General features: G+C 36.8%; 1 protein-coding gene across 2 annotated transcripts in view; it reads left to right on the plus strand.

The window, feature by feature from the left end:
• The window catches only part of FAM135B (family with sequence similarity 135 member B), a 441077-nt gene that overhangs the window by 294592 nt on the left and 126288 nt on the right, over positions 1 to 20197 (plus strand). For both annotated transcript variants that reach the window (XM_072602991.1, XM_072602990.1), the window contains exon 4: positions 18294 to 18433. In XM_072602991.1, the coding sequence (XP_072459092.1) occupies positions 18294 to 18433 (140 nt within the window). The remainder of the gene's footprint in view (positions 1 to 18293; positions 18434 to 20197) is intronic.

Consider the following 20197-nt stretch of genomic DNA (forward strand, 5'->3'; position numbering starts at 1 on the left):
TGAAAAGTTCTAATTCACTCTGAGGTCATTTACATATACAACCCTGCCCAGCTGTCCAGAGAAAAAGGGAGAAGGGAAAATACACTTAAAAAGAGCAGGAGTGACTTTCAGAACCTGGAAAGAGCCAAACTAAGTGGGATGTGCTAACAGAAGTAAGAGGTGATTCCTAGCCCACTCATTTGGAGAAGAAGGAGGTAAATAACTCTGGATTTCTTACAAGTTAACTTGAAGTAGAAATAAAAAATAAATCAATTTGAAGAATTAAAAAATAGTTATTTTTCTATACACGCTTCAGGTGGCTTTATGTGATAATACCTTGGGACCCTCATGTAAACCAGGTTAAGAATAGTTCAGAGGTGCCTCCAGGAGGCAAGAAAGAGTGATTTATAATACGGTTAACTGATTGTAAGGGCATTACAGCTTACCTGTAGTCATATGGACTATTTGTGTCCAATCTCTGGGAGAGCCTTTTGGGCTCATGTTGGTCAGATCAACCACAGTCAGACACACTGTACCTTGACCCCAACATAGTGATGTCACTTTGGTGCTCTTCAAGAATGAAGGACAGCAACCAACCAAAGTTGGGCAGCTAGATGCATGGTGGATAGAGTGATGGATTCAGGAGGACTTGACTTCAAATCCTGCCTCAGCTGCTTATTAGCTGTGTGACCCTGGGCAAGTCCCTGAACTCTTGTCTGTCTCAGTTCCCCATCTGTAAAATGAGCTGGGGAACAAAATGGCAAACCACTCTAGTAGCTTTGTTAAGAAAACACCAGATGGGTTCAAGAAGAGTCAGAGACAGTTGAAACAATTCAACAAAGAAGAATTTGCTTATGTGTCTTGGAGGAAGAAGAGGAGAATAGAAGACCATCACCATCCACTAGAGGAGAGAGCTGAATATTATGAAGAAGCCAGAAGGACCATTAATGTCTTCTAAGAGTAGAGTGGCAGCAGCAAGGGAGAAAAAAGTTCATGATCCCCTGAAAAATGGAGTGATAGACTCTAATGGAAGAAGAGTGACTAGAAAAAGGTCATCAGGTATAGAGCAATGATGAGGAGGAAAGGCTATCAGGTTCACATTGTAATTTATGTGAATTGTGTTTCCTCTCTGGAAGTGATTAGTTCTTGATAGGTTTGAAGGTATCTTTCCTATGCTTTTTATTGTATGTGTATGTGTGTATATATGTATGTGTATATGTTTACATATACATGTGTTAATATATACCCACATAGAGAACCAAGTCTGATAAATAAGGTAGGTTACAACACATTTACACACATATGTAAACATACATATGATATGCATGCATGTGTGTATACATACATATACACATATACATGTATACACATACATAATAGATATATATGTATGTCTATAGCTATCTATATATTTATATACACATATCTATATCTATTGATAGAAATACTCTGTGTGTGTGTGTTTCACCAGATTTCACTTAGAGGGAGACAACAAGACAGATAAAGTAGTAGTCCTTCATGCCAGGAGAAAACCTCAGTCTCAGAATACATAGGAAAAACTAATAGTTACACCTATTGAAAAGTCAAATAACCTACTTCAGGAGTCAGTAGACTCTTCCTTATTGCATGTTGTCAGCCAGAAGTTGGATGGCCACTTATCCTAGAGGTGGTAGATGGGACTCCTATTAACAAAATCATTAGAGCACATACCCTGTTATAGCAGCAAAGACCCTGACGTACACAGGAGGGCCTGTTGCACAAGTTCTTTGACCTGCTTTTCTTAAAAAAAGCAACTTTTGAGGGGTCAGCAATCTTCTTTAATCGCATTCACCAACAGAGAAAATATAGGCAGAGGAATAAAGACCAACAGACAGGGCTTCTAACTGTCTGACCATAAGCAATACATACATCACAGGTCAACAGACAGATCCAGCTGTCTGACCATTACATACCTACATAGTTACCAGAGAGAGAAGCAACAACATCTGGGTTTTCAAAGCTGGGGCTTTGAAATGGCTACCCAGAGTCTCATCTGGCATAGAAACCTTCTTCCAAAGAGTAAGCCCCAAAGCAAAACCTCACCTCAGATTATATATATACATTTCAGAGCTGTAGGGCAAGACCCTCTTGACTTAGTGCTTCATTAATTAACAAAGGGTGTGGGTCTTCCTACAAAATAAACCTCCTCTAATCAAGCTTCCCTTTTAATGGACTCTGCCTGAGGCCTATTAATGGGCAGGGAAAATCTTTAAGTCTCATGAACAGATCTGATATTCTTTGATTCCATCATACAAAGGAAGGTGCCTTTGCTACAAAGACTTCTCTGGGACACACTTTTAGTGCATGAAGCACATTCCTTTTGGGTATGTTCATCCTTCATTGTAGAAGAAGACCATGCCATCAGAGAAATAATGATATAACTTGCACTTGACTTTGTTTTGAGTGAGGGAGGGCTGTGCAGATCACCAGCCTCACTTCTCCTCCACAGCCATCTGAATCCCGTGATGAGGCAATTGGCGTTAAGTGACTTGATCAAGGTCACACAACTAGTGAATGTCAAGTATCTGAGGTGAGATAGGGGCAGCTAGGTGGTGCAGTGGATAGAGTACCAGTGCACAAGTCAGGAGGACCTGAGTTCATATCTCACCTCAGACATTCCTCTTAACCTCCTGATAGGTAGTAAAGTTTGTTACTTGGAAAAGGAGCAGACTTTTGGCAAAAAAGGCTAGAAGTCATTCAGTGCTAAGTCTGGCAAATAGGTTATCTGCCTGTTATGGCATATGAAGTTAAATTATGTTTACAAATTATTGGTATTGTCCTTATGCATCTCATAAATTGACTTTTGCTGGAAGTTTTCAAAGAATGAAAGAGGGGAATTAAATTCAGTTCAATCTTTTAAACCTGAAGTATTACCCATTCTTCTCACAGCACTACCTATTGCAGCCTGAACCAGATTAAAATGTCCCATCTGATTTAATGTTTTTATGTATTAATAAAAAAGAATATATAAGCACATGTGATTTTCTAAGTCAATATATAGCTGGCAAGGATCCTTACATACAATTTAGTGGCTCTCCATTTGTATTTTAGTTTGACACCACTATTGTAACCACAATATTAGGCTTTGTGGGTCAAAAGAAAAAACAAAAACCAACAGCACCTAAAAGAGTTTGTATTCTACTGAGAGATAAAAATGTAAATGTACTTATAAATACAAAATAATTTGAAAGAGGGAGTACACTAGTAGCTAGAACCAGTGCAGAGTCTTCCTTCTGGTAAGTGACTTGTGAAGCACAAATTAATTTTTAAAATTGAATTGAATTTTGAACTAAAAGAAAATTTTCTTTAGAAATGAAAATGATTTTATTAATGTTTGAGGAAAAAACAACATAGAACTAAAGACTGCAAGCTGTCTTGATACTTTTTCTCTCTTTTTTGTTTCTATCTCCATTTCCATTTCTTATCTTTCTCTATCTCACACTGTCTTATCCTTCCAGTTTCTCTCTCTGTTATCTATGTTAGCCTCTCATCTTGTCTGTCTTTGTCTCTGTCTCTGTCTTTCTCTCAGTGGCTCTCTCATTCTGTCTTTATCATTCTGCCCATCTCTCTCTCTCCCCCTCTCCCTCTCCCTCTCCCTTTCCCTTTCCCTCTCCCTCTCCCTCCCTCCCTCTCTCCTTCCCTCCCTCCCCCCCTCTCTCTTAAATATTCCCTTCAGCACCAGGGGTGTAATTTCCACCTTGGTATCTTCCAAATAAATAATGATAATAATCTTTGAGGAGCATCTTATAGAACTGGCACCATGTCCAGGCTGAATATCTCTAAACAGAAAGAAAAGAAGAAAAAAAATCAGCCTCAAAAAGAAAAGTGACTTTTGAACTTCATTCAAGTAAAGATCCCTAAGTGGATGATTGTGTACACAATAACCAAAGGCCATCTTGTAGAAACATGAGGCCTAATACTTCGGTAGTTTTTCTTTCTCTCTGTCCGGAATTTTAGCCACAGGAGTTTGGAAAGAAAAGAGAGAGGACCCTGGTACAAAGCAATTGATTATTGCTTCTTATTCAGTATATTCACTTAAAAAGAAATAGCAAATATTTTGAGTTCCTACTGTTTACTTCTATTTTAGACTCTGTATATGTGTATGTGTGTGCATATGTGTATACAATGGTGAATAATACAGTTACAAAACATCTTATATTCTCAAGGGATTTGCAGTCTCATTGGATTGTCTCAATGGTCAACCCTGGAAGACCCTTAAAGACCAATCTATTCCAACTTCATTTTACTGAACTAAATTCTAAAGATGAAGAATAATCTGGCCACAGTCACGGTCTGACTGTTAGTGGACCCAGTGCCAGATGCTAGATGCTCTTAGGGTCTGTGCCATTTCTGCCACAACACATCATACCACGTTACCCTACATAACATCTAGTGGGAAAAAGTGAATAAAAATGAATGAATCAATGAAAAAGTGAATGAATGAATAAAAAGAACTTGTTACAGTTGTTGTATGTGCTAAGTGATATGCTAAGCCACTGGAGTTATCAAAAGTACAGCTTCTAGAAGTTGGATTTGTTTTTCATGTGTTTAATATTCAACAAACAATAAATCCACTTGAATCATCTATAATCTGTCCCTTTCAGTCAATCATATAAAAGCATTTGATAAAGCCTGCTTCCTCCTCCAGTTTTCAATTTGGTTCAATCACTTATTAAGCAGCTAGTCAACAAGCATTTCTTAAATGCCTACTATGTTCCAGATATAGTACTAGGTAGTAGTAACATACAAAAGCAAAAATAAAATGGTGTTTTTAATTCACTTACTATTAATTGTTTTATAGTTTTTTTTTTCATGAAGATATACCTCGCTGAACTCTTCTTCTCCCCCTCTGAGAAAGCAAGGAAAATAATCCCTCTGTTACAAACATATAGTCATCTAAAACAAATTCCTACATTAGCCATTTTTATGTATGTGCCTGCCCCCCTTACTCTGACTCTCTGTGTCTCTGTCTCTACACATTTATATGTGTGCATATATGTATGTATAAAAATATACATATATGTACACATGTGCATACACAAACATGCATTTATATGTCTATGTGTATTGTATGTATGTATATAGTAACGTGTATATATGTCCTACTCTGCTCTCTGAGTCCATCACCTCTCAGTTCGAAGGGGGATAGCATGTTTCATTATTAGTTCTCAGGAATCATAGATGGCTAATATACTGATCAGAGTTCCTAAGTCTTTTAAAATTTGTCTCTACAATATCTTCTTGTATAAATTGTTCCCCTAGTTCTGTTCACTTCATTCAGCTTTAATTCATACAAGTATTTCCAGGTTTGTTTGCAGTTATCTCCTTCGTAATTTCTTATAGTACAAATAACACTTCATCTAATTCATATTTTGTGATATTTACAGCCATTCTCCAATTAATGAGTACCCCTTCTGTTTCTAGTTATTTGCCACCACAGAAAGGGCATCTACTAATATTTTTGTACGTATAGGTCATACAATAGGTACATATTGATCTCTTTGGGGTATAGCCGTAGTAGTGGTATCACTGGATCATAGGTTATGCAGAGTTTAATGGTTATTTGGACATAATTCTAAATTCCTTTCCAGATTGACTGGACCAGTTCACAGATCTATCAGTAGTGCATTAATGTACCTGTTTTACCACAGACACTCTATCATTAGCCATTTTCCCTTTTTTTAAATTCATAACTATCCATTTAGAGAATATTAACTAGTGAAGGAGAGACTACTTCAGAAATTCAAATTATTTCTTCAAACCCTGTGTAGATCATATATATGAGAAAGTAATCTGAGTTTTGGTAGTTATTGATATTATGTTAATCACATTGTTTCATATTCATGCTGTGTTCCCTACCCCCAGCAACTGAACAACACCCCCCATCTTATCTTGAAAATCAATACTACAGTGTTTTCCAAGTTGTGTTAAGACCAGTACTGATTTTATCTCTTTATAACTGGAATGGTTCAACTCTTCTCCCTGTCAATATTGTTTGAAGGATGATTGAAGATTAATGATGATGACGATGGTGATCCAAACAATTAAATGGGCAATTTATGAGTGAATTTAAACATACAGAGTTTACGGATTTTATGCTGTGTCAAAATCTTGCTCAGGAGTCTAGAGTGGAAAACAACCATATCCAGTCTGAAATATAAGGCATTCCAACCAATTCCCTTCCTCTACCCTATATTGTTTAGCCACACTATTACTGAGCAGCCCACTTATTCCTCCCTTTTCTTCTACTCATTCTTTCTCTTTTCCATCTCTCTGGATTTGTCTGTATTATTCCTCATGTTTCTCTTCTTCCTTCTCCAAGGAGGCTTCCCTGATTCACCTCACCCCTATAAGAATTGCTTTTTAAGCTAAACATCTCCCCAGTGTGAATATGTGTAACTAATGTCACAGTATCAAACAATGAAGGATAGGGTGATTTGCAATTGTTTTCTATGAGTATTTATGTACATCATTTAGATAATCAGATAGTAAAACGGAGAAGAACAGATCTTGAAACCCTTTCTCCTTGTCCTCAATCTACCCCTTGGCCAGATCTCAATTAATTATTTCATTTCTAATTTGAGCTACATTGGTTTTATTTGGGCACAAGCCTTTACATTTTCTGTAATTAAAATTATTGATCTTTATCTTCTGTAATCCTCTACATCCTTTGTTATGTCATTAACTCTTCCTCTGTCAATAATTGCAAAAGACATTTTCTTCATGCCCTAATTTATTTATATGACATTACCTATTTTGTCTAAGTCATACATTCATTTGGAGTTCCTTTTGGTATATGATGATATACTTTTCATTAGAACAGTGCAAACTAAGTACATAGTTTAGAGGAAGAGAGAAGGACTCACTTTTGCTGGGATGATCAGGAAGGGCTCTCTGGTGGCACCCTTTGGGTATCTCAACATGTGCAAGGTGAAAAAAAGGGAAGTAGCATCGAAGTTATTGATATGAGTGTTAGAAAGATGCTAGAAGCTGGCAAGTGGAGATTGGGTTAGAATCATGAAGTATAGACTATATTCCTGGAGGCAGAGGATGAGACATGGAAACCAGCAGGAAATGAGACCCAGGAAAAAATGAAATTGCTAATTTTCAAGGGTCTTCACTCCCAAAATTAATTTTTTTTGGGTGGAAGTTAAAAGTCTGGGCGTTTTTATGTTTCATTTTATTTTGTTTTTCCAACCTCCATAGGGATAGGGACATCTACCAATGTCAGCTTGATTCAAAAGAAAAAAAACTTCCAAGGGTAAAATGAAGCAGTCTGATATGGTTGAATTCAGGATCAAAGAGGATGAACACAGTATTTTCTGTAGTTCTGCCAGGCTTCATGCAAAAATTAAATCTAAAAGTAAGAGGATCAATATAGATCGTGAATGAGTTTGTATTAAAAATTCAGAGTTAAGGAATCAGTGTAAGTAGATTAAGAAATTGAGAAAATGATGGCTACTCTCAAGAACCATGCCTGGAATGCACTCCCTCCTTATCTCTGTTGCATGAATTCTTCCCTTTCTTTAAGATACCATTCAAGCACTTTCTTGAGGGCTAGATAGGTGGTTCAGTGCATAGAATGCTAGACTTGGAATCAGAAAAATTAGAGTTCAGATTTGACTAACGTACGAAACTTACTAGCTCCATGGATCTGAGCAAGCACTGAACAATTATCTACCTCAGTTTTCCCATTTGTAAAAAATGGGAATAATTATGGCACCTGCTTCCCAGGGTTGTTGTGAGGATCAAATGAGAAAATATTTGGAAGGGATTTGACAACCTTTAAAGTGATCTAAATGCTCACTAGGATAATTATGACGATGAAGTCTTTCTTGATCCCCCTAGCTTCTTCTTCCCAAACTACTTTTTATTTTATTAATATACATATTGGGCAGCTAGGTGGATAGAGTGTCAGGCCTGGAATCAAAAAGACCTGAGTTCTAATCCTTTCTCAGACACGTACTAGTTCTTTGACCCTGGTTAAGTCATTTAACCCTGTTTGCCTCAGTTGCCTCATCTGTAAAATGAGTTAGAAAAGGAAACATCTAACTACTCATCTTTTGTGAAGGGGTTACAAAGAGTTGGACATGATTAAAAATGACTGAACAACAAATATATGTGTGTATATATGCACACACTGACTTATATATATATACACATATATGTATATATAAACATACACACGTTATGTGTGTATATATGTACTTTACATTTATGCTATATAGGTACATATGTATGCATGTGTATATATGCATATATAATAACTCAAGTATCTGTTTATGTACTTAAATACAAAGAGTATACATATAGTAAATATATATCATTCATATATTCACACATATAAACAATTATATATTTAGTATACATAATTCTAGTCTATACCTTTAAAGTGTAAGTTCTCTGAGAGCAGGAACAATTTCATTCTCTGTACTTGCATCCCAAGCATCTAATATAGTATCTGGCATATAGTAGGTCCTTAACAAATGTGTGTTACTTGTTTGCACACTCTGTTCATCAGCGCTGTTGTAGACCTAGACAGACATGATTGGGGTAGTAACTTGACCAAGGCTAAGCTGAAGCAGAGATGGAAGAGTTCTACTATGTACTTGTGTCTTGAATAGAATTTGGGACTATAGACACATATTAACAAACATACCCCCAAAAATTTTGCTTTAAAATCAACACAAATTTCAGAAAGACCTAGTTATACAAATAGACAGGATTCTCCAGCATTTTCTCTATCTTGTATCCTGGTCCCATTATTATTTCATGGCCTGAATCTCCACTGCTCCAACCTCCAAGTTCATTTCAGTCACTTGAATTTTGCCACACAGAAGAAAAACTACCACCAATCCCATGGTTTTGAGATTTAAGTCTCTTCAGCTCTTGATTTAGACCCACCTACTTCCCAGGAAGACACTGTCCTTTCCTCTATATGGTACATAGCAAATCCCCAGTACACATCATCCCTCCTCTGAGTGGATAGACTAAGTGGGTAGTTATTAAATCAAGGATATAGTAATATAAATTGAGAAGTGAGAGAAAATTAAAGGACACAATGACTTCAGGATGTTAGCAAAAGAGCTTTTCAGACAGTGGAAGTCTGGCATCATCACAATTTTTCTTTTAAAATTAAGGGAAAATTCACACTAAGAGAACCACATTTGGAATGGTCCACTATGACTTCCTAATTCTGTTTGCTTACAGTCATTTCACCAGAAGTGAAATTTCATTTTCCTATTCAGATATATGATACATCAAGGATGAGAGAGAGAGGGAGGACTTAGAAGAAGGAGGAGAGGGGAGGAGGAGGAAAAAATGGGAAGGAGAAGGAAGAGGAAGAAAAAGTAGTTATTTTGAATTAAGAGATTTGAGTTCTTGTCCCAGCTTTGTCACTTTCTTGACGAATAAAGTGAAAATCACTTCCTTACTCTTGGTCTCATATTCCTGCTCTGTAAAATAAGAGAATTGTGTGAGATGAACTCTAAGATCCTAAACCATTAGAGCATTTTATGATTTATCTTCTAATATTCTATCTTCCAAGGTTCCAATATTCTGAGTTTGATGCTCCCATATTCCATTTTGTCATATCCCTTCCAGCTGTAACATTCTGTGATTTTGTGAAGGCAAGTGGTATGTCTCATTCTAGTCTATTTAGAGGATCTCAGGATTGTTAGGCGTTAACTAAATACCAATTAACCTCTTGGGTTTATTTGGCAAGACAGCAACCATCGTGAGCAGGAAGAGTTTAATTTTTCATTAAAATAAAAATATACAAGATCAAAATGCTGCCTAGTGCCTGGAGTTTATTCAGCAAAAAGTGCTTAAGTGTGTCTTTCCAAAAAAAGAAAGTGATTGACCTCTCATTCCATTCTGCCCTGAAAAATATTACCTACTTCTTTCCAATTCCACTCTACCCAACTAATATTTAATGAGCCACTGAATTATACAGGCTTGACACTAGATTTTAGTGGAAATAAAATTATATATGTATAGATGCATATATATGTATATAATATATTTTCTGCTGTTATGATTTTCCTTTTTTTCAAAGTCAAACTCCAAGAAAAAACTGTCTATGCTATTTTTCCCCTTTCCTCATCTCCCACTCATATCTTAAACCATTGCCATCTGTTTTCTGTACCCGGCACTCAACCCAAGCTGTTCTCTCATGAATGGGTGCTGCTTCAGTTAAACTGAGACCTGTTAAAGATTTTAACTTGAAAAGACCAAGGTCACCTACTACATCCTGGGCCATCTCCAGTTATGCTGATCCATATGTGGCCACTGAACTCAGCTGGTTCCAGAGGAGAAAGTGAGGCTGTTGGCTTTGCATAGTCCTCCCCTCCTTAAATCCAATTCACTTGCATGTCATGGTGTCACTTTCCCAAAGGACTGATTCCCTTTGAAACTGAAGGACAAACAGTAAACAGCAATCTCTCCAAACTTCTCCAAGATAGTTTCTTAATTGGTAAATAAGACAGCTTCTTCTCATTCATTATCGTTCTTGACCCTTTTGTGGCATTTGACAGCACTGAACACCCATTCCTGTTAACTGTGCTTTCCTTTGGTTTTTACATACAGTTCTCATCTCTGTTCTGACCTCTAGTTCCATATTACTAAATGCCTCTAGGAAAGCTCTACCTGAAAGTACCATAAGCATCCTGAATTAATATGAACATAGCAAAACTTTCTCCTTAAATCTACCATCCTATTAAATTTCCTATTTCCAATGGTGGTAGTACCTTCCTTTCATTCTCTTAGAATTGTACACACTCATACACACACACACACACACAAATCATTATCAAATCTTCATTCTCCCTTATGTCACATCATCATTGTCATCGTCATCATTATTATCATCGTCTTCTTCATCATCATCACTAACATTTATATAGCACCTACTATGTGCCAGACACTGTGCTAAGAGCTTTACAATCATCTCACTTGATCCTCACAACAATGCCGGGAGGTCGGTGTTATTATTATCCTCATTTTACTACATATTCAACGTTACCAATCCCTGGCAATCCTTCTGACGTAATATTTCTAGTATTCCTATATTTACACAGCCACCACCTTATCTCAAGTCCTTATCACTTCTCAACTGAGGTGATTGCATTTGAATTTGCCTCCTAATTGATTCCTTTGCCTCTACTCTTATGGTCTTACTATGTGCTATTGGCTCCCAAACATAAGACATACAAAGAAAATTATTTTGCTGTATTTGCCTTTGTGAATGTAAACTCCTTTTGGCTAAGGGCTATCTCATTTGTTTGTTTGTTTTTATATTCCCTACCCCGTACAGTTCCTAGAACATAATAGGTAATTAATTAATGCTAGGTAATTGATTGTTATATTGAATTGAATTCTGCAAGGAGTGGAAGGGGGAAGGGCAATAAGAATTTATAGGCTAGACACTGTACTAAGCCCTTTTTACAAATATTATCTCATCTGATCCTCATGACAACCCTGGGAGGCAAGTGCTATTATTATCCCCATAGTTTTCAGTTGACCAAATTGAGGCAAACAGAAAATAAATGACTTGCCCAATGTCTCACAACTGGTCAGTATCTGAGGCTGGATTTGAGCTCAAGTCTTCCTGACTCCATACCCAGTGCTCTGTCTACTTCACTACCAACTGTCTTCTATAACAGAATAGAGGAGGAAGTATGGTTCAATGGTAATTGTGCCTGGATTTGGACCTAGAGGAGCTGAGTTCAAATCCTAGCACTATCACTTGCACAAAACAAGGCAAATCTAGTCTTTTGGCGCCTTGGATAATGCTGGCATTATCTGACCTCTAAGGTCACTTGTAACTCTACATCTGTGGTTCTGTGTTTTTTTTTTTCAAATATAATATGCTCATGCACAGTATTAAACAATATTTAATATGTGGAAAAATAGAGAAGTGATAACTCGAGATTCAGGGAAGGCTACAGTGAGTTCTGAACTGAGCTTTAAAAAAAGATTTCAGTGAAGTCCAGAGGAATAGGAAGTGAGTGAGGAATGGGAGTTAGGGTTTGGGGGGTGTAATGTTTGAGATAATATATGGAGGACTGAGAGAATATGTCATGTCCTGAGAACAGCTAGTAATCCATTTGGCTGAAATAGAAAACACAGTGACACTGTTTCTCAATCACTAGATTAATCTTGAGACACTGTATTACAGACCCTGTCCCTTGCCTAGAATGTTCTCTCTCCTCATCTCTGCCTCCAACTTTATTGACTTCCTCAATCATTACCCCCCACCCTGCTCTGCTAGTACCTTTGAGATTACCTTCCACTGACGACTAAAGCTTTAGTTCAGCTGCAGACTTTTGGGACATCCTGTATCTTGCGTGAATGTTATTATTTTTATATTGTCTCCTAGACTAGAATATAAGCACCTTGAAGGTGTGTATCACGCTTTTTACTTTCTTTATATCCCTGGTACTTAGCACAGTCACTTGTACCTAGTAAGTGCTTAGTAAGTGCTGATAGACTAACTGACTATATGAAGAAGAATAATGGGACATTATCCCAGAAAGGTAGTTTGGATCCTCAAATGCCAGAATGAGCTCTTTGCATTTTATCATAGAGGGAGTAGGTAACTGAGAAAGTATTTGAACAGGGGAGTGACATTGGTTAAGCTTGTGCTTTGGAAAGATTATTTTGACATCTCTGTGCAAGATGGATAGGAAAGGGGAAACAATGGAGCATTGAAACAGAAAGACATTCTGAACTAGTTGATCTTATGATTCCCTGTTTTGGGGGGAATAACAACCTTAGACTTTGAGGAAGATTCGGACTGCCATTGGCCAAAGTGCTATTGGTCAATTCAGCCTTCATCTCTTAGTTACAACTTCTTAAAGGCTGGATCAGCACTTACTTTCAAGTATGGGTTGTACCAGAAAACTGCTGAAGACCCTTCTGCTTCTGTAGAAGCGTGAACTTGTGGTTCTGGGGTGACACTTTGTCATACAAAACTCTGCTACTAACAGGAAACAAAATTATCTCTGTAGATATCTCATATGTACAAATTTTTATTGCATGCTATCTTCTCCATTAGAATGTGAACTCCTTAAAGATAAGGACTCTGTTTTTGTCTTTCTTTGTACTCCAGGGTTAACCTCATGCCTGACAAATAGTAGTTTCTAAATAAATATTTATTAATGATGATGATAAAAAAAGTCCTAACTCTGCTCCTTACTAGCTGGAGTCAGTTATTTCATCTACCTGGGTCTCAGTTTTCTCATCTATAAAATGATGGTGTTGGATTATGCAACCTCTGAGACTCCTTCTGCTTTACATCCTATATTCTCTGATCCTTGGAACCTCTCATATCAGACTAACTTTCACCCAAGTGATCATTTCTCAGAAGAACTGACAAGGCTAATGTTTTCTTTTTAAAATTCTCCCAGCAATTCCTTCTGTCTTTCCATATTATCACTTCCTTTTAAGTAGGCTCCCTAAAGGGGGATAATTTACTTAATTGCCTACAAAAATGATTCTCATTTGAGCTTATTAAATCCTGAATCCTGAGTGCAGATTCAAATGTGAAATGATTATGAGGCACTGAGCACCAATTGGCTTACCTAGATGTGGTCCCATGGCAGTTGTTTTTAACACCTCGTCAGATGGAAAGGCCACTAATTATGATGATCTCTGCATTAGGCTGAATCTTGATCTTGTTTGTAGAAGTTGGGAAGGAACTACCCTGTGTCTGGTTGTGCATTGACCTAGGCTGAAGTCAATCCAGAGGTGTCCAATGATATGTTTGGGTTTTGTTCTGTTTTGTTTTGTTTTACCCCAGAGGGGAAACTAGGGATTGCTCAGGCAACTTTCTGGCTTCTCTCTGCCATCTTGGTTCATGTACCCCAGCAAGCAACTTTTTGCCACTATAAATTTTAAACTGATGGTGAGTCTACATTGATAAATCATATTACTAAGAATTCCCTATACCAGTGAAACCACTGGTCTAAATAAAAACAAACATCATAACTAATATTGTCATTGATGTGTTTACAATGTATTTAAAGACCAAAGATATGAGACCAAGCATTAACTCTGTCTAAATTACTTGTCTTGATTTGCCTCTCTGAGATTCTATTTCCTTATCAGTCAAACATGAATCGTAGTGCCTACTATCCACATCTCACTTGGATACTATGAGGTTTGGGTGAGATAGTATAAGTAATGTCATCCACAAACCATAACATTCTGTAGATCGCTATTACTGTTGCTGTTATCGTCACCATCATGTAATTCTTTAGGATTGTGTAGATTCTTCTTTTATATTTTGTTTATTTTATTCTGAACTTAATAAATAAAAAGAAACATTTCCATAACATAGCAGAATAGTAAAAAAAAAGATGATTATATATGAACCACAAATTTATGACGTACAGCTTGCTGTTTCTTTTAAATATATAATAAAGTTATTGTCTCTTTCTTCCTTTTTTCTGTTTTTTACTTCCCTCCCCACCCTGCCTGAGAGATGGCTACTGTTAGATACAAATATGAATATAAATAGAAATATATGTGTACGTATATGTGCGTATGAAACCATTCTATACGTACTTCCATTTGCCACTTCTTTCTCTGGATGCAGATAGAATCTTCTTCCATAGTTCAGAATAATCAAAATGACTTACTCAAAGTCATTCTAAAAACAGTATCATTGTTACTGTCTACAAAGTTCTCTTGGCTCTGCTAATTTCATTTGTCATTATTTTGTGCAAATCTATCCATGTTTTTCTAAGATCTTCAAGCTCATTGTTTCTTAAAGCACAGTAAGTAGTATTCCATCTCGATCATACACCATAACTTTTTCAGCCATTCCCCAATTGATGGGTATCCCACAAACCTTATAGAATATGATAGAATATTAAAGTTTGAAGAGCCTGTGAGAGCATCTAGTATAATACTCCCATTGTATAGATGAGACAATTGAGGATCAGAAGGAGGAAGGCACTCATTCAAGGACACGTAGAGAATCAGTGACAGAGCCAACATTGGAACCTGTGCCCTAATGCTCATGCCCATGTCTGGTCTCATCCTTTCTATAGAGAGAGATTGCTTCCTGTATGCCATATCTTAAACAATTGATTGCCTTTAGCAGCCTTTTCATTCTTTCTTCCTAATTCAAGTCTCAGCAACTGGAAGATGTCAAAGTTTAAAATTTGGCTATTCCACACATACTATTGTGTTAGGAGCTGGAAAGCTTCCAACTGACAGAAACCAAAGAAAATCACTGACAGTCAAGATGATGGGTTATGTTATGGCATTGATTTGTACTGATTACAGTCAAAGCCCTCCTGTAAAAATGCCTTATTTTTTTTTTCTTCAGTAAATGACCTTTCCATTCATTACAATTAGAACTTATTGATTGAAGGTGGTGGTGAACTTTTGAATAAATATCTAAAGTCATTTCCTTTAAGTGGGGAGAAGCTAAATGTATGTCATTGATGTAATAGCGATCAATAAAGGTCTGATAAGGAGAAATACATTGAGCAGTGGAACATCCATTTCAAATGGACAGTGTAATAAGGAAGAATAAACTAGAATTCAGCACACTTGAGTTCAAATCTCTCATTCCTTAATTTCCCTGTGGGATATTAGGCAAGTAATTTTGCATTTGTGACTCTCAATGTCCTCATCTGGCAAATGGAGTGTAATGACACAGAATCATTAAAAATTAGAGCACATAATTCAATCAATATCTGATATGATTTCTGTTGTTATCTTCTAACCTTTGCTTAAAGCCTTGCGTTAACAATGCATTCATTGACACCTACTGAAACCATCTCTTTGATTATTCTAATGCTTAGGAATGCCTTTTGATAAGAACATGAAACTTTGCCCCTTGTAATTTCTACCCACTGGTTTTTTTGTCTTCTTATAGAGTCACTGAGAATTATCCTATTCTCATATCCACTATTTATATCAGGAATTATTCCACCTCACTATGTCAGTCCTTCACCTTTTTTAAGACAATGATTACCCTTGTTCACACTGTCTTCTATTTTCCAGGCTAACATCACCATTTCCTTCTGCCATTATTAGAACTGAATGGTGTCCAGTCTAATCACCATTACAAGTGTAAAGCCTTATACTTGGGTCCAAGTATAAGTTCAACATGGGGGAGCCATGTTTACATAGCAGTTTTGTGCGGGGAAAAAATAACCTAAGGTTTTTTAGTGGACTACTAGCTCAAGGTGAACCAGTGGTGTGATCTAACAGCCAAGAAAGTGAATTTGACCTTGGGTTGCATGAAGAAGTATGGCTTCTAGGATAAAGGAAATATTAGTCTACTGTACTCTGCCTTGTTCAAACTGCATCTGGAGTACTAGGCATCGTATTTTAGGTTAACGTATGGGTTGATCTATATGGTTGCTGAGGTCCCTTCCAACTTTGGAATTAGGTGACTGTCAGTAATTGTACTATCTTCTTTTGAGAGCTTGCTGTAAAGGTTAGGTGCCTGACTCATAGTAAGCAATATTGATATAATAAATGCCACTGATTGGTTGATAATATAGGTAATACGATTTCTAAACCATGATGAATTATATATATGGGATTATCATTACTGTTACTTTTTTTCATTACCACAAAATTTTGTGATGACAAGGAGGCTCTTCCTATAGAAACAAATAATAGGTATAACCTCAGATAGTACTGAACTTGTAGAATATCAGAGAATGTTAGACATGGAAAGGAAATTCTAATTGCTACCTGCATCACTTTTGGATGGTGTTATTTGTTAGGATGAACTTCCTTACAGTGGACCTAAATCAGCTTATTTTTATTTTAAAAAAAGGGAAATGGAGGGAACATGGGAATATTAGTATAAAATAGCCTTCCTACCTCCCCCCCCCCCAACAATTCCCAGAGTTCTCTAAAGGGTAAGCATAAAGCAGCATATAATGGAATCTTGGTGACAAAGTGGTTAGAGCACCGGATTTGGAATTAGGAAGACCTGAGTTCAAATTTGGCCTCCAGCACTTCCTGTCATTGTGACCCTGGGTAAGTCATTTAACTCTTTTGCTTTAGTTTCCACATCTGTAAAATGAGCTGGAGTGGGAAATGGCAAATTACTTCAAAAAATCCAAATGGGGTCACAAAGAGTGGGACATTACTGAAACAACTAAACAACAACAAACAAAACAGATTTTGATTTAGGAGAATGATAATAGGCCTTGGTTAAAAAACAAACAAATTTAGTTTAAGTCCCTGGTCAACATTTGAGAAGCATATCTTTTTCATATGATAAAATATTTAACTCGTGTTATACTGCCTAAATGACCTCAAAGAGTACACACCAGTAATGTCAGTCTACATTGTTCTGTATCTATCCTGACCATCTCAGGGTATAAGTGTATGTCATACCTTTGATAAATCTTCTTGTTAGAATTATTGAGTATGTGTGTGTGTATGTATACTTCACATTTATATGATGTTTTAAATTTTGCCAAGTACTTTTGACACATTTCCTCATTTGAACCTCACATCGTTATGGTGATGTCCATGCTATTATCCTCATTCTACAAATTTCTTCAAGTAAGGGCTGGACAAACACTTATCAGAAATGTCATAAAGATTTCTGTTCAGGTAAAACTAGATGCTCTTTTTATGTACTTCCTCCAGTGGCAAAATTCTGATATTCAGTATATGTTGGTGAAATGTTTGTCTCACTCATTTTCTTTTCAGCGATTTCTTCTGCATTTATGACATGACTAATGGACCTGAAATCAGGAAGATCCGAGTTCAAATAGTGCCTCAGACACTCACTGGATGTATGATCTTTGTCAAATCACTTATCCTCTCTCTTACCTCATTTTTTTTTAATTTGTAAAATATCACCTACCTCACATAGTCATTTTGAAGAATAAATGAGATCACATGTATAAAGCATTTTGAAAATCTTAAAAGCACTGCATAAAGGATAGATATTGTAATTATTATTATTATTAGAAGCTAGACCAATAATTTCACTGCTATAGGATGTGCTGGGGAAGAAATTCCCTCTTCTGGTGTGCCTCCTCTGTAACTTGCAGAGTTAGTTATTTAACCTAGGAGATGAAAAGATTTGTCCAGGGTCATACAGCCGATATAAATCAGGTGTGAGACTTGATTGTTCTGACTCTGAAGCTAGCTCTGTTCCCACAGTACCAGGTTGCTTCTTTTTATATGGCAGCTTTCTCCTTGCTTAGATGCAGCTGCCACCACTATAGGTCTGAGTACATGAGCCACAAGTCCTATAGCTTATTGTCATTTTTCTTTTACAGAGGTCTCCAACTTGGGTTCTGCAAGTGTCCAAGACAACACTGTGAACAGTCGGATATTTCAAATCTTGTACAGGAATGAAGAGATCGTCATTAATGAGCTGATGACTTTTCGTGTGCATTTGCTCTTAGATGGGGAAAGGGTAAGGCATGGATCCCCAACCCTTGCAGAGAGGGAGGCTGCTATTCATTTCTTTAAGACCTGAGATTTACAGCATTAGGGTTTGGGGGGGTTACTGAGAACAAGGTTTCTGAATCGAATAGGGAAATACCATTTCATCACTGATCACAAAACATATGCAATAATTGTAATCAGTTTGGAGATCAAATAGGAAAAGGTACTTAGGCATGACTCATGTGGGTAAGTTTTCCTATTGAAGACCTGACTCTGACAGAACAGAAAGTTAATGTACTCATTTCACTCCATCCTTGCAACCTGCCCCAAGTATCGGTGACAGAGCATACACACACACACACATACACACAGAGTTCACTGTAGATCTGTCTCTAGCCAAGTCTAACTGTCCCATCTCAATAACACATGGTACATCCATTCATTCAGTTATTATTACACTTCTGACTTACCTCAAACCTTGGAATTTTTTCATTGAACTATTGTTCAGTTTCACATGAACTAATCATTGTCTAATCATTGATGCTTCATTCTCTATTTACACACTCTGGTGGCTGATCCCCCACCCTCAGTTATGTATATTTATCCCTCTTCAATCTTGTCTTATTATACTGGGGACATCATACCAATTGATGTAATCCTAAATTCCTTTATCAGGACTAGATGATAGTAAAGGCTTTTTCTAGCTGTAACTCTCAATGTATCTATGAATCTATGAGATCTTTTCTTCCTCTTTATTGTGTCATCCAATATGTTAACTATCTCAGCCTCCCTGCCATTGAATATGTGATAGCCTTGTCATCCTACTGCTTTATCCAAATGATTGGTTAAACTGTTGAGTAGAATAAGGGCTGAAGACAATGTCACTTTACTCCCACTAGACACCTACTTTGAGACTGACATAGATCTATTAATCCTCAACTTTAAAATGGGGGAGTTGAAGTGCATAGTCTCCAAGGTCGTTTCTAGTTCTAATATTGTCTTTTCAAATTTAAACCAATTCATTCAAATTGAATCAATATCTATTAAATGTCTTCTGAGTGAGTAGTGCTATGCTAGATATTGGAAAAGATGCCAAATTTAGATAAGATACAATCGATATCTTCATGGAATATGACACAAATGCAATTATACTACATTTTAAGAGAATTACTAGTTAATACGTGTTAGTGCTTTAAGGTTTTTGAATATTTGGGGTACTTTAGTAAGCTTTAATGTCTAAAACTGCACTAAGACTTTGGGGTTCTATGGTACCTCATTTGAAACTCTTAACAATCCTGTGAGGTAGGTACTATAATGAGGAAATTGAGTTTAAGGGAAATTAAGTGATTTGTTTGAGGTCATACAAGTAGCAAATGTGTAAGACAGGATTCAAAAGGTCTGCATGACTCCAAGTGTAGCATTCTGTCCCATGTACCACCAGGGAATAAATAAAGTGCTGTTTGAGGTCTGGAGGGAAAGATAACACATAACTTCCCAAGTGCAACAGAAAAGGCTTCCAGAGAAGGTAATATTTGGGAAGTATTTGAGAAAATGGATAGGCATTCCATAGTAGTTAAGGAAGGGAAATGGAACATATTCAAAGCATAAAGGCACAAAAGAACACAGCATATTCAAAGGACCTGCCAGCCTGGCTACAGAATAAGGAGAAAATAGTAGTAAAGATGGAATATTAAGAATGCAATGGATTATGAATGGCATTGAATGTCAAGCAAAGTGAAAAAAGACTAATACCCGAAGTCAGAAGGATTTGAGCTGAATACCTGCCTCAGTT

Source organism: Notamacropus eugenii, chromosome 4 (assembly GCF_028372415.1).
Source record: "Notamacropus eugenii isolate mMacEug1 chromosome 4, mMacEug1.pri_v2, whole genome shotgun sequence".
Taxonomy (NCBI): Eukaryota; Metazoa; Chordata; class Mammalia; order Diprotodontia; family Macropodidae; genus Notamacropus; species Notamacropus eugenii.